General features: G+C 41.5%; 1 protein-coding gene across 3 annotated transcripts in view; it reads left to right on the top strand.

Moving 5' to 3' along the window:
• ZFYVE27 (zinc finger FYVE-type containing 27) overlaps window positions 1-15874 on the top strand; it is a 113740-nt gene that overhangs the window by 24351 nt on the left and 73515 nt on the right. For all 3 annotated transcript variants that reach the window (XM_073552846.1, XM_073552845.1, XM_073552847.1), the window contains exons 3-4: window positions 4463-4533; window positions 9364-9550. In XM_073552846.1, the coding sequence (XP_073408947.1) occupies window positions 4463-4533; window positions 9364-9550 (258 nt within the window). The remainder of the gene's footprint in view (window positions 1-4462; window positions 4534-9363; window positions 9551-15874) is intronic.

Here is a 15874-nt window from a genome sequence, read left to right as displayed (position 1 = left end):
CAGCGTTTTTTCACCCATTGAAATGAATGGGTGGTGAAAAAAGCGCACCCAAAACGCTACAAAAAAAATGCAGGTATCAGGTTTTGTTGATTTTATTTATTTATTTTTTTTTTTTTGTGCCAAAACCTGATTCTGATGGAATAGGACTTTTTTTCAACACTAAACTTTATCAGCGTGCACAAGAGACAAATCTAGCGTGCCAAAACCGCACATGAAACGCACAAAAAAATGCATTAAAAAAAGCAGCAAAAAATAATCAAGAAAAACATTATTTTTTTTTTTTGCAGCTTCTTTCCTGCCAAGAAATCAGGTTTTACTGATGGAAAAAAAACACCTAGTGTGAACTTACTCCTAACTATCTTTGATATGGGTTTTTTTATTTTTTTTTATTCCATTTGCATTTTGCAAACCTTACACTTATTTTACTGCGGCAGAAACGTGCATTTTACCGCATCGTGGTTCCCCCATGAAAATTAGCTCCATCCAATTTGATTATCCAGCTGGCATTTAACGTAGACTACTACTTTTTTTTTTCCGTGTGCAGATTTTTTTTTTTCACTGCGAGTGAGTAAATGAGACATGGATTTCATCTGGTTTCAACCTTTGTGCAAAAATCAGCATAAAATCCGACACTTATTCTAGTGTCGTGTAAAGTAAACCCAACAGTCATGGTCAGAATTTCTGCGGCTTTCTAAAAGAATTAGTGTTTCAAGATCCCTGCTTGCAGCCAGTGAGTGGTAACAACGTGGAGCGGATGTAGTAGGCTATGTTCACACGTTGCGTTTTGGCAGCTTTTTTTTGCAATTTTAATTTTTATGCTTTTTACAGCACCAGCCAAAGCTGAGATGTCCGAGATCTCCTGCACACGCTTGGTTTTATTTTCCTGACAACGATTTTTAAATATATTTTTTCAGCATTTTTTTTTTTTTTTTCACCCATAGAAAGCAATGAGTGAGTGCAAAAACGGTGTAAAACTTTAGCAAAAATAACAGATCTTTCCTGCATTTTTCCTGCATTTATGGGTGACTAAAAGTAACTTTATTAAAATGTGCTGTAGACAAATGACACCAAATAAAGCGCTGTGAAAAGACCACAAAACGTGCTTTGGAGTCAGTTTTTACTGCCAAGAGAACAGGTTTTGCTATAGAAAAAAAACACACCGCTAAAACACAGCCTGATACATTGTAGCAAACAGAACAGAAGAGAATTTTGTGCTCCTGTTGCTTTGTTTAGGCTGGAGACAGTGGTAGTAAATTCTTATCTCTGGACTAAGCTTTCCTTTCCATGTTTTTATTCACCAACAGCAACAAGAGATCTGAAAGATGGGGAGAGGTGTAAACACCAAGGGCTCAATTCATTATTGCATTTTTTTTTGTCTACTTTTTAGGGTATGTGTCCACGTTCCGGATTGTCAGCACTTAGAACACAGCGGACACCCGCCCCGCCCAAAGTGCTGCCCCCTTTTATACGCGCAGTGATTCTGCATGTGTTCTACATAGGACGGTGCTATTTATCTTGCGGACACGGAGCGTCTCCACTACATAAATAGACATGCTGCGTTCTATAAAGACACGTCGCATGTGCGTATACGCGGGTCTGCCACCTGCGTGCTTGTAAGTAAAGTGGAGCTGGGATTTCATAAAAACACCTCCACTATGCTGTAACATCAGAACACTGCGGATTGGAGGCTGCAGCTATATGCAGCGTCCAATCCAAAGCAAATACGCCACATGGAAACATACCCTTAGTGGGTTTTTTCCTCCTGTTTATCACTTGCACCTTTATTTTTCTTTTAATTTGTGATTTTATAAAGTTTGTTTTATGTGTTAGCTGCGTCGTCTCCTCCTCCTCCTCCTCCTCCTTTTCTCCTCCTCCTCCTTTTCTCCTCCTCCTTCTCCTTTTCTCCTCCTCCTCCTCCTCCTCCTTTTCTCCTCCTCCTTTTCTCCTCCTCCTTTTCTCCTCCTCCTCCTCCTCCTCCTCCTCCTCCTCCTTTTCTCCTCCTCCTCCTCCTCCTCCTCCTTTTCTCCTCCTCCTCCTCCTCCTCCTCCTCCTCCTCCTCCTCCTCCTCCTCCTCCTTTTCTCCTCCTCCTCCTTTTCTCCTCCTCCTCCTTTTCTCCTCCTCCTCCTTTTCTCCTTTTCTCCTCCTCCTCCTTTTCTCCTTTTCTCCTCCTCCTCCTTTTCTCCTTTTCTCCTCCTCCTCCTTTTCTCCTCCTCCTCCTTTTCTCCTTTTCTCCTCCTCCTCCTTTTCTCCTTTTCTCCTCCTCCTCCTTTTCTCCTTTTCTCCTCCTCCTCCTTTTCTCCTTTTCTCCTCCTCCTCCTTTTCTCCTCCTCCTCCTTTTCTCCTTTTCTCCTCCTCCTCCTTTTCTCCTTTTCTCCTCCTCCTCCTTTTCTCCTTTTCTCCTCCTCCTCCTTTTCTCCTCCTCCTCCTTTTCTCCTTTTCTCCTCCTCCTCCTCCTCCTTTTCTCCTCCTCCTCCTCCTCCTTTTCTCCTCCTCCTCCTTTTCTCCTCCTCCTCCTCCTCCTCCTTTTCTCCTCCTCCTCCTTTTCTCCTCCTCCTCCTCCTCCTCCTTTTCTCCTCCTCCTCCTCTGGCGTCTCCTACCCTGTGGCTTCAGGCGCTATATACCACATTATACCATTCACTTTTATTTTCTGTGCTATGATTGTATTTACACCGTTGCCTCTATATAAATATCCCTTTGAGGTTTTTGGTTTCTTATGTTCCTCTTCTTTTTTCTTTTCCTTTTTTTTTGCTTTGTTTCTATTCCTCTTTGTTTTTTTTCCCTTTCTTTTCCTGTTTCTCCTTTTTTTTTTTTTTTTACGCCTTATTTTTCCTTCCTGATCTGAGAGATTGAGATTTGTATTTTATGACACTCGTGATAAATGGTGATCTCTTATTTTTTCCTATTTCCTATAGTTGTACATTTATTTTTCTTTTTTTAACAGTCTGATGAAGGTCTTGCATTGATTGAAACGCCTCTTGATTTTTTTTCAGGATTTGCTTCAATTAATAAATATTCCTGTTGGATACTCCAAAAAGAGTGCCAAGTGTTTTTGCAGTTTTATATAAATGTCTTGTCTGAATTTTTTTTTTTTTTTTGTCAGATTTTTGGATGTTTTATGACTCTTTATGCTAAAAAAAAAAGCTTTAAAAAATCTAAAAGAAAAAGAGTATTTTTGAACCAAATTCTTGAACCGCATGCGCCACTTTGAAGAATTTGGTGTGGAAAACGTCAACAAATACCAAAAGATGGAAAAAGAAAAAGTAACTTTAACTCCTTCACGACTTATGATGTCATATGTTGTATCTTCTCCTTTGATGCTGGCTCCGGCGCTGAGCCCACATCTTTACCGACATATGTCAGCTGATTTTATCAGCGTTCGTGTGCCCTAACAGCCACGGGTGGAATCGTGATCCACCCGCGGCTGTTAACATGTTAAATGCCACTGTCGATCTCTAACATCAGCATTTAACTCGAGTGTTCCGGAAGAATGTCACTAACTTCTCCCATAGGCGTCTCTCTCACATGACCGCAAGGCGCCGATGGCTTCGCAAGACATCCCGTGGTCTGCAAGAGACCCCCGTGGTTGTCATTGCTGGACTGTGGTCGGCGTTCATAGCTGATGATCAATTCTGAAACACATAGCAGGGCTGCAGCTCTGCTGTGTGTAGCACAACTGATCTGACGATCGCGGCTTCACATCTCCCATGGAGACTACTGAAGCAAGTAAAAAGTAAAAAATGTTTTTAAAAATATAAAAAAAAATTGTATAAAATATAAAAGTTCAAATCACCCCCCCTCCCTTTTCCCCTATTCAAAATTAAACAAAAAAATAAAAAATATCCAATCAGTAAACGGTGTAGCAAGAAAAAAATTTGAAACACCAGAACTAGGATTTTTTAGCTACCGCAACATTGCAATAGAATGCGACCACGATACCGGATATGACTATTGAGGCAGTGCGGCGCTGTTTAGGGACCAGTCATGCTTTTCTAATTGCATGGCTCCTGTATTTGGCTGGTTAAAAAAAAATATTTCCAGACTGTCTGATAATCCAGAAAAATTAATAATTCAGGTTCTATCAGGTCTCCTTGATGCCAGATTAAAAGAATTTACTGTACTTTCCAGAATGTGTAATAATTAGTATTTTTATTGCTATTATTTTATTGTTGATTTTGTTATTTTTTAATTATTGATGTGATATGATTATTACTGTAATTTTAAAAAAATATTTTTTATTGCTTTATTGTCATTAGTTATTATGATTGTTTATAGTTTTTTAATTGATATTTAAAATTTCACCTATTTATTTTGCCATTATTTTTATTATTGTAGATAATATAATAGAAACATCAATGACAATAATAACATCAATAATAAAATATAAAAAATAACTTAAATTGCAATAATAATAAATAATATTTTGCCCTGTGTTCAATTTTTTTCACTGTTTTTTCCCCTAGATGGCAAACGCCAGTCGTTTCACTTCTCACCTGTTTTCTGGTGAATATTTTGCTGCTCACGATGAATGAAGGTAAGCGGTGATGATCCCATGGATCCTGGCAGGGAACTTTTACTTGCGTGCTTCATGCACTGCTTTTACACTGCTCAAAAAAATAAAGGGAACACTTAAACAACAGAATATAACTCCAAGTGAATCAAACTTCTGTGAAATCAAACTGTCCACTTAGGAAGCAACACTGATTGACAATCAATTTCACATGCTGTTGTGCAAATGGAATAGACAACAGATGGAAATTATTGGCAATTACCAAGACACTCTCAATAAAGGAGTGGTTCTGCAGGTGGGGACCACAGACCACATCTTAGTACCAATGCTTTCTGGCTGATGTTTTGGTCACTTTTGAATGCTGGTTGTGCTTTCACACTCGTAAAATGAGACAGACTCTACAACCCACACAAGTGGCTCAGGTAGTGCAGCTCATCCAGGATGGCACATCAATGCGAGCTGTGGCAAGAAGGTTTGCTGTGTCTGTCAGCGTAGTGTCCAGAGGCTGGAGGCGCTACCCGGAGATAGGCCAATGCACCAGGAGACGTGGAGGGGGCTGTAGGAGAGCAACAACCCAGCAGCAGGGCCGCTACCTTTGTACAAGGAGAAACAGGAGGAGCACTGCCAGAGCCCTGCAAAATGACCTCCAGCAGGCCACAAATGTGCATGTGTCTGCACAAACGGTTAGACACCGACTCCATGAGGATGGCCTGAGTACCCGACGTCTACAGATGGGGATTGTGCTCACAGCCCAACTCCGTGCAGAATGCTTGGCATTTGCCACATAACACCAGGATTGGCAAATTCGCTACTGGCGCCCTGTGCTCTTCACACAGGTTCACACTGAGCACATGTGACAGACGTGACAGAGTCTGGAGATGCCGTGGAGAGCGATCTGCTGCCTGCAACATTCTTCAGCATGACCGGTTTGGCAGTGGGTCAGTAATGGTGTGGGGTGGCATTTCTTTGGAGGGCCGCACAGCCCTCCTTGTGCTCACCAGAGGTAGCCTGACTGCCATTAGGTACCGAGATGAGATCCTCCGACCCCTTGTGAGACCATATGCTGGTTCGTATGGCCCTGGGTTTCTCCTAATGCAGTACAATGCCAGGCCTCGTGGCTGGAGTGTGTCAGCAGTTCCTGCAAGATGAAGGCATTGAAGCTATGGACTGGCCCACCCGTTCCCCAGACCTGAATCCGATTGAGCACATCTGGGACATCATGTCTCGCTCCATCCACCAACGTCACGTTGCACCACAGACTGTCCAGGAGTTGGCGGATGCTTTAGTCCAGGTCTAGGAGGCGATCCCTGTAGGGAGGTCAAACAGGCATGTGGAGGCCACACACAATACTGAGCATCTTTTCCTTGTCATGAGGCATTTTCACTGAAGTTGGATCAGCCTGTAATGTGATTTTCCACTTTGATTTTGAGTATCCTTCCAAATCCAGACCTCCATGGGATATTCATTTTGATTATGTTTTTCACACCCAGACGAGGCCCCTAATAACAATCTGAATTGGATGCAAAAATGAATTCCTCTCTCCCTGTTTGGGTCTCCTTTGGCTCCTGACACCACTGCACTGGAACCTCATGTCGTTCAGGGTAACGACATTTTATGTTGTGGGGTCCACGACATCCTAGCGATGACTGGCAGCAAAATTCTCAGAGTTCAAGAGGACCCAACCTAGGAGGGAGGAGTGATGAGCAACAGGTAAATTTAGGGGTTTGGGCTGAGGTCTGAATTTGATTTTGGGATTTGCCTGAATTTAATTTTGACATCTAGTCTGGATTTATTTAAGGGTCTGCTCTGTTGTCTCAAAGTATTTTGGGGTCTGATCTGGAGTGTGAATTTATGTAGTTGGTTGGTCTGGGTTCTGAATTTATGTAGGAGGTTATGTGAAGTCTGAATTCATGTAGAGGCTTGATCTGGGGTCTGAATGTATGTAGGAGGTTGGTTTGGGTCTAAATTGATGTATGTGATTGGTGTCTGAATATATAAAGGAGGTTGTCTGGGGTCTGACTTTATGTAAGGAGAGTTTCTGGGTATGACTTTACGTAGAAAGTTAGTCTGAATACATGTAGGAAGTTTGTCTGGGGTCGGAATTTATGTGGGACTTTGAGCTGAGGATTGAATTTATGTAGAGGGAGGTTCTGGGGTCTGAATTTATGTAGGAAGTTAGACTGCGGTCTGGTTTTATGTAGGAGGTTGGTCTGGGGTCTGAATCTATGTTTTGGGAAGGTTCTAGGGTCTGAATTTATTCAGGGGGCTTGCTCTGAGGTCTGAATTTATGTAGGGAATTGATCTGGGGTCTGAAGTTATGTAGAGGGTTGGTCTTGGGTTTGAATTAATTATGGAGTCTGACCTGAATCAATTTTTGGGTAAAATTGAATTTCTAAGTCATGAATTTTGCAAAAATTGTAGCAAAAAAAGGCGCTAATAATTTTCAAAGGCTTCACAGCTGCCTTCAACTCTATGGTTTGTCTGGCATTGATGGGTATTCTAGTGGCAGCCATATTGGTTGTCGCCCATCTTTACCACAAAATGATTTAACCGAAGCAACGCCCCCTCTTGTTCTCGTTAGTATTGCAACTTAGACTCACTGAAGATACCAGACACAACCTATAGACAAGCATTGTGCTGTTTTTTTGTAGTTTTTTATCCCTCACATTGCCGTTAAGTTTCCATTCTTGTCTTTGTATTTACTTTTCAGGTGTTACTTTTTTTTTTTCATAAAATGATATTGCTGAATACACATCCTCCAGGCCTGGGACATGTGAATGGCTCCATTGTTGTAGCCGACTGTGTGTGACGTGGGGTGTTTGCTCGCGTCGGTGTGTCCATATAATGCAACAAAGGCCTGTAATCATCTTCATTAGAAATCCGAGCGTTATGTTGCAGGTGGCAGGTTGTCGTGGGGCGTTTTGTTCCGATGCGGCGCCAGAGTAACAGCAGACGGTAACATGTGATGATCCATGTAAAGCACGTCTGACCGATGAATACTTGATGACGGGTGTGAGATGAAATGTTCACTCATGGCGCCCACACACTGTGCTGTCGTCCTTTGTGACAAGGAGTGGATGGGGAATCCCTCTGTCCCCTGGATGAACAGAATTGAATTTCTTTTTCCAAAAATATTTTTATTAACCCTCAGTGACCAGGCCATTTTTCCGTTTTGTTTTTTTTTTTTTTGCATCCACAGTTTTTATCAATACCATTTTGGGGTCTATGATCACTTTTTATTGGATTTTTTATGACCCCCCCCCCCCCGGGGTCCACTGTATCTACATATGGTCTCACAATGAGCCTGTGTTCTCATCCCGGTACTTAATGCCAGTCAGGGTACTTCTGGACAGCACATGGAGGGCTGTCCGCCTTCCAAAGAAATGCCTCCCCAAGCCATTACTGACACATTGCCAAACCGGTCATGCAGGAGGATGTGGCAGGCAGCGGGACATTCTTCACAGCGTCTACAAGTCACAATTACATGTGCTCAGTGTGAACCTGCTGTCATCTTTGAAGCACACAGGGCACCAATGTTGAATCTGCTAGTTTTGGTGCTCTCTGGCCAATACTAATTGCCCTGCATGTTTTTGGGTCGGCAGCACAACACCCACTTGTAGACTTGGGACCCTCATACCACCATCATGGAGTCAGTTTCTGAAAGTTTGAGCAGACACACGGATGTTAGTGGCCTTCTGATGTTCATTTTGGAGGGCTCTGGCACTGCTCCTCCTTTTCCTTCTTGCACAAAGGAGGATGAGCTGCACTACCTGAGCAACATCTGTGGTGTTGTAGACACTGTCTGATGCTACTGTACATTACCTCTAGGGGTGAGAGCAATGACAAAATGCAAAAGTGACCAAAACAGCCAAAAAGGATGAGAACTGAGAAATGGTCTGTGGTCACCCCCTGCAGAACCACTCCTTTTATAGGGGTTGTCTTGCTAATTGCCTATCATTTCTACCTGTTCCATTTGCACAACAGCAGGAGAAATGGATTCACAATCGGTGTTGCTTCATAACTGGACAGGTTGATTCCACAGAAGTGTGATTGACTTGGAATTTCATTGTGTTGTTTAAGTGTTCCCTTTATTTTTTTGAGCATTGTATGTACACTTTTTTATGTACGGTATGTTGGATTTCACTCTATTATTCGACCCTTTCTATGGGACTGTTTACTTGTACTATGCACTGCAATACCACAGTACACGCGCCAGGGTGCGGGAAGGGGTTAAGGTAGTTCGATGAGATTATACAATGGAATCTTTTTTTTTTTTTTTTTCTTTTCTTTTCTTTACTGGAAAAAAGGAAAAGCGCCCCTCCTGTCCATTGACTGTGTCTGTTTTTGCATCTCGGGTTCAGATTGCCATGTTTTATGGACTTTTGGATTGATCACTGGTCTCCCGACCTAAATTGACAGCCTCATATATGCCTATAATGCTGTAAGTTTGGATCAGGAGTCTTCCGGTCGATCCTGGCGGACTGTGAGGAAAATGCCCATATGAACTCGACCTTACTCATTATCCCTTAGGCTGATCCTTTGATCCCTTGGTCCAAAATGTTGGTGTATTTATCTCCATACATGGATGGCGCATGTACAGCTGACACTCCGATCCTGGAGTTCACAGCCACTGTGGCTTTGGGGGCAAAAAAAACCTCTTTTTGTAGGACCTGACATGCCTCTCCCCTGATTTCACTGAGGATTGTGTAATACTTCATTCCTCCTGCGGAGGCGCTGCAGTGAAATTGATCACCTGCTCATAAGCTGATCATCCCATAGGACAGGCTGGATATTGTATGTCGTTGTGTGCAGATGTATTTTATTTTACATTGATTTTATCTTTGATTATCCCAGTTGCCTGGTTCTCGGTGGGCGCCCTGCTGGTCTCCATACCTGCCCTTATCGGCTACCTCCAGGAGCTGTCGCACTCGAACCTCCCCGAACCTGAGCTGGCCAGAAGGAAATACTACAGCGTGCGACGTGAGGATCTTAAGAAAGTAAAACTCACCCGTCAGGAAGCCGTGGCCGAGTTCAAGAGCTTGTAAGTCCTTCTTCATTCCTCGAATTCTAGATCTGCCCGATCCAGTATTACATCTCGCATCGTCTGAGCGACGCCTGTGGTGCAAAAAATAAAGATTGGAGATTGCGGAGATTCTCTGTCCTAGACAATAACACGGTCACTGTTGGTTAATGTGTACTATCCCTTTAAATTGTGATTATCTTATCGTCATTTAAAGAGGTTGTCTAGGGGATGAAAAACTATTCTTAAATGTGGTCAAACTGGTTATAAAAAAGAAAAGAAGTGATGGCTATCCTGATCCCATTCACATTCCAACACTAACCCAGTCCCGTCTCGACCCACCTGAAATAACCGAAAAAGGCCGCATATCTAATCACTGGCTGACGCAGGACAGTGCTATTATTTCCAGCCTTTCAGGAAGTAGAGGCCAAGGATCAGGTAATTATCAGGATGGGAGCCACAAGGAATCACTTGTTAATAATCCTTTTAATCACCTGGACATCCCCTTTAAGATATTGAATGATGTCTAATTAGTGTTTTTCCTGCCATTTGATTGGACAGTGTTTAATTTGGAGAGGATGCCACCGGGAGATGCTACATAGAAGTGACCTGTGCCCCTCTTTTTCCTGTCAGGTGTTTTTCAAAACGTGAATCGGAAAAAAAAAAACCTTAGAAAACACTGAACATATGAGCAGCAATGTGTTTTTACAATGGAAATGAATAGGAGAAGCCCTCTAAGCATTTTTTAACCTGAGTTCTCTTTTTTTTTTTTTTTTTAATCCTAAGGGTTTGTGCACATGATGTCTTTTTCAGGTGGATTCTGCCTGGTATCCCCCTGACAAAGCGCCGCAAAAAATGATCATAATGGACAGTAATTTAGAAACTACACCTTGTTCCATCTTGTGTCACTTCTTTTTACCACTTCAAGGTTTGGAAACGTTGAAGCGGTTAAAAGACGAAGCCTGTTGTTCATTCTTCAGGTGCCTCGTTTGGAAGCCGCCCGCTCTATATGCTTGAAAGTATAAAGCAAAGACAGCTGAGCGGTCACAAAAACGACTAAAGAGATGTCAGAAAGGGACCGGCAGCGTTTTGTCTTTGAAAACTCTGCGCATCTTGAAGATGCCGTCTGCATATCGCTCTGCAATTTCTGGAGCTCTTGTAGAAATGAATAGAGAGATGAGTGCATGCGCATCCTCCTATACATTCTATGAAAGCATGTGCATATACATTCCATGAAAGCATACGCATCCACCTGTGGATTCCATAAAAGCATGTGCATCCACCTATACATTCCATGAAAGCATACGCATCCACCTATACATTCCATGAAAGCATGCGCATCCACCTGTACATTCCATGAAAACATACGCATCCACCTATACATTCCATGAAAGCATGCGCATCCACCTATACATTCCATGAAAGCATACACATCCACCTATACATTCCATGAAAGCATGTTCATATACATTCCATGAAAGCAAACACCTCCTCCTATACATTCAATGAAAGCATGCGTATCCACCTATACAATTCATGAAAGCATGCGCATATACATTCCATAATAGCATGCGCATCCACCATTACATTCCATGAAAGCATGTTCATATACAGTACATTCCATGAAAGCATACACATCCTCCTATACATTCCATGAAAGCATGTGCATATACATTCCATGAAAGCATGCACATCCACCTATACATTCCATGAAAGCATGCGCATCCTCCTATACATTCCATGAAAGCATGTGCATATACCTTCAATGAAAGCATACACATCCTCCTATACATTCCATGAAAGCATACACATCCTCCTATACATTCCATGAAAGCATGTGCATATACATTCCATGAAAGCATGCACATCCTCCTATACATTCCATGAAAGCATACACATCCTCCTATACATTCCATGAAAGCATGTGCATATACCTTCCATGAAAGCATACACATCCTCCTATACATTCCATGAATGCATGTTCATATACATTCCATGAAAGCATACACATCCTCCTATACATTCCATGAAAGCATGCACATCCACCTATACATTCCATGAAAGCATGTTCATATACCTTAAATGAAAGCATGCGCATCCTCCTATACTTTCCATGAAAGCATGTGCATATACCTTCAATGAAAGCATACACATCCACCTATACATTCCATGAAAGCATGTTCATATACATTCCATGAAAGCATGCACATCCTCCTATACATTCCATGAAAGCATGTTCATATACCTTCCATGAAAGCATGCGCATCCTCCTATACATTCCATGAAAGCATGTGCATATACATTCCATGAAAGCATACACATCCTCCTATACATTCCATGAAAGCATGCGCATCCTCCTATACTTTCCATGAAAGCATGTGCATATACCTTCAATGAAAGCATACACATCCACCTATACATTCCATGAAAGCATGTTCATATACATTCCATGAAAGATGCGCATCCTCCTATACTTTCCATGAAAGCATACACATCCACCTATACATTCCATGAAAGCATGTTCATATACTTTCAATGAAAGCATACACATCCTCCTATACATTCCATGAAAGCATACACATCCTCCTATACATTCCATGAAAGCATGTTCATATACCTTCCATGAAAGCATGCGCATCCTCCTATACATTCCATGAAAGCATGTGCATATACCTTCCATGAAAGCATACACATCCTCCTATACATTCCATGAAAGCATGTTCGTATACATTCCATGAAAGCATGCGCATCCTCCTATACTTTCCATGAAAGCATGTGCATATACCTTCAATGAAAGCATACACATCCTCCTATACATTCCATGAAAGCATGTTCATATACCTTCCATGAAAGCATGCGCATCCTCCTATACATTCCATGAAAGCATGTGCATATACCTTCCATGAAAGCATGCGCATCCTCCTATACATTCCATGAAAGCATGTGCATATACCTTCCATGAAAGCATACACATCCTCCTATACATTCCTTGAAAGCATGTTCATATACCTTCCATGAAAGCATGCGCATCCACCTATACATTCCATGAAAGCATGTGCATATACCTTCCATGAAAGCATACACATCCTCCTATACATTCCATGAAAGCATGTTCATTTACCTTCCATGAAAGCATGCGCATCCTCCTATACTTTCCATGAAAGCATGTGCATATACCTTCAATGAAAGCATACACATCCACCTATACATTCCATGAAAGCATGTTCATATACATTCCATGAAAGCATGCGCATCCTCCTATACTTTCCATGAAAGCATGTTCATATACCTTCAATGAAAGCATACACATCCTCCTATACATTCCATGAAAGCATGCGCATCCTCCTATACATTCCATGAAAGCATGTGCATATACCTTCCATGAAAGCATACACATCCTCCTATACATTCCATGAAAGCATGTTCATATACCTTCCATGAAAGCATGCGCATCCACCTATACATTCCATGAAAGCATGTGCATATACCTTCCATGAAAGCATACACATCCTCCTATACATTCCATGAAAGCATGTTCATATACCTTCCATGAAAGCATGCGCATCCTCCTATACTTTCCATGAAAGCATGTACATATACCTTCCATGAAAGCATACACATCCACCTATACATTCCATGAAAGCATGTTCATATACATTCCATTAAAGCATGCACAGCCTCCTATACTTTCCATGAAAGCATGTGCATATACCTTCAATGAAAGCATACACATCCTCCTATACATTCCATGAAAGCATACACATCCACCTATACATTCCATGAAAGCATGTTCATATACCTTCCATGAAAGCATACGCATCCTCCTATACATTCCATGAAAGCATGTGCATATACATTCCATGAAAGCATACACATCCACCTATACATTCCATGAAAGCATGTTCATATACATTCCATGAAAGCATACGCATCCTCCTATACATTCCATGAAAGCATACACATCCACCTATACATTCCATGAAAGCATGTTCGTATACATTCCATGAAAGCATGTGCATATACCTTCCATGAAAGCATACACATCCACCTATACATTCCATGAAAGCATGTTCATATACATTCCATGAAAGATGCGCATCCTCCTATACTTTCCATGAAAGCATACACATCCACCTATACATTCCATGAAAGCATGTTCATATACTTTCAATGAAAGCATACACATCCTCCTATACATTCCATGAAAGCATGTTCGTATACATTCCATGAAAGCATGCGCATCCTCCTATACTTTCCATGAAAGCATGTGCATATACCTTCAATGAAAGCATACACATCCTCCTATACATTCCATGAAAGCATGTTCATATACCTTCCATGAAAGCATGCGCATCCTCCTATACATTCCATGAAAGCATGTGCATATACCTTCCATGAAAGCATGCGCATCCTCCTATACATTCCATGAAAGCATGTGCATATACCTTCCATGAAAGCATACACATCCTCCTATACATTCCTTGAAAGCATGTTCATATACCTTCCATGAAAGCATGCGCATCCACCTATACATTCCATGAAAGCATGTGCATATACCTTCCATGAAAGCATACACATCCTCCTATACATTCCATGAAAGCATGTTCATTTACCTTCCATGAAAGCATGCGCATCCTCCTATACTTTCCATGAAAGCATGTGCATATACCTTCAATGAAAGCATACACATCCACCTATACATTCCATGAAAGCATGTTCATATACATTCCATGAAAGCATGCGCATCCTCCTATACTTTCCATGAAAGCATGTTCATATACCTTCAATGAAAGCATACACATCCTCCTATACATTCCATGAAAGCATACACATCCTCCTATACATTCCATGAAAGCATGTTCATATACCTTCCATGAAAGCATGCGCATCCTCCTATACATTCCATGAAAGCATGTGCATATACCTTCCATGAAAGCATACACATCCTCCTATACATTCCATGAAAGCATGTTCATATACCTTCCATGAAAGCATGCGCATCCACCTATACATTCCATGAAAGCATGTGCATATACCTTCCATGAAAGCATACACATCCTCCTATACATTCCATGAAAGCATGTTCATATACCTTCCATGAAAGCATGCGCATCCTCCTATACTTTCCATGAAAGCATGTACATATACCTTCCATGAAAGCATACACATCCACCTATACATTCCATGAAAGCATGTTCATATACATTCCATTAAAGCATGCACAGCCTCCTATACTTTCCATGAAAGCATGTGCATATACCTTCAATGAAAGCATACACATCCTCCTATACATTCCATGAAAGCATACACATCCACCTATACATTCCATGAAAGCATGTTCATATACCTTCCATGAAAGCATACGCATCCTCCTATACATTCCATGAAAGCATGTGCATATACATTCCATGAAAGCATACACATCCTCCTATACATTCCATGAAAGCATGCACATCCACCATTACATTCCATGAAAGCATGTGCATATACCTTCCATGAAAGCATGCGCATCCTCCTATACATTCCATGAAAGCATGTGCATATACATTCCATGAAAGCACACACATCCTCCTATACATTCCATGAAAGCACACACATCCTCCTATACATTCCATGAAAGCATACACATCCTCCTATACATTCCATGAAAGCATACGCATCCACCATTACATTCCATGAAAGCATGTTCATATACCTTCCATGAAAGCATGCGCATCCTCCTATACTTTCCATGAAAGCATACGCATCCACCATTACATTCCATGAAAGCATGTTCATATACCTTCCATGAAAGCATGCGCATCCTCCTATACTTTCCATGAAAGCATACACATCCACCTATACATTCCATGAAAGCATGTTCATATACCTTCCATGAAAGCATACGCATCCTCCTATACATTCCATGAAAGCATGTGCATATACATTCCATGAAAGCATACACATCCTCCTATACATTCCATGAAAGCATGCACATCCACCATTACATTCCATGAAAGCATGTGCATATACCTTCCATGAAAGCATGCGCATCCTCCTATACTTTCCATGAAAGCATGTACATATACCTTCCATGAAAGCATACACATCCACCTATACATTCCATGAAAGCATGTTCATATACATTCCATTAAAGCATGCGCAGCCTCCTATACTTTCCATGAAAGCATGTGCATATACCTTCAATGAAAGCATACACATCCTCCTATACATTCCATGAAAGCATACACATCCACCTATACATTCCATGAAAGCATGTTCATATACCTTCCATGAAAGCATACGCATCCTCCTATACATTCCATGAAAGCATGTGCATATACATTCCATGAAAGCATACACATC

This window comes from Dendrobates tinctorius, unplaced genomic scaffold (assembly GCF_039654945.1).
Source record: "Dendrobates tinctorius isolate UK_male_01 unplaced genomic scaffold, ASM3965494v1 ptg000196l, whole genome shotgun sequence".
NCBI classification, from domain to species: Eukaryota; Metazoa; Chordata; class Amphibia; order Anura; family Dendrobatidae; genus Dendrobates; species Dendrobates tinctorius.
Note: the sequence above shows the minus strand (reverse complement) of the source record. Positions and strands in the feature narration are given on the sequence as shown.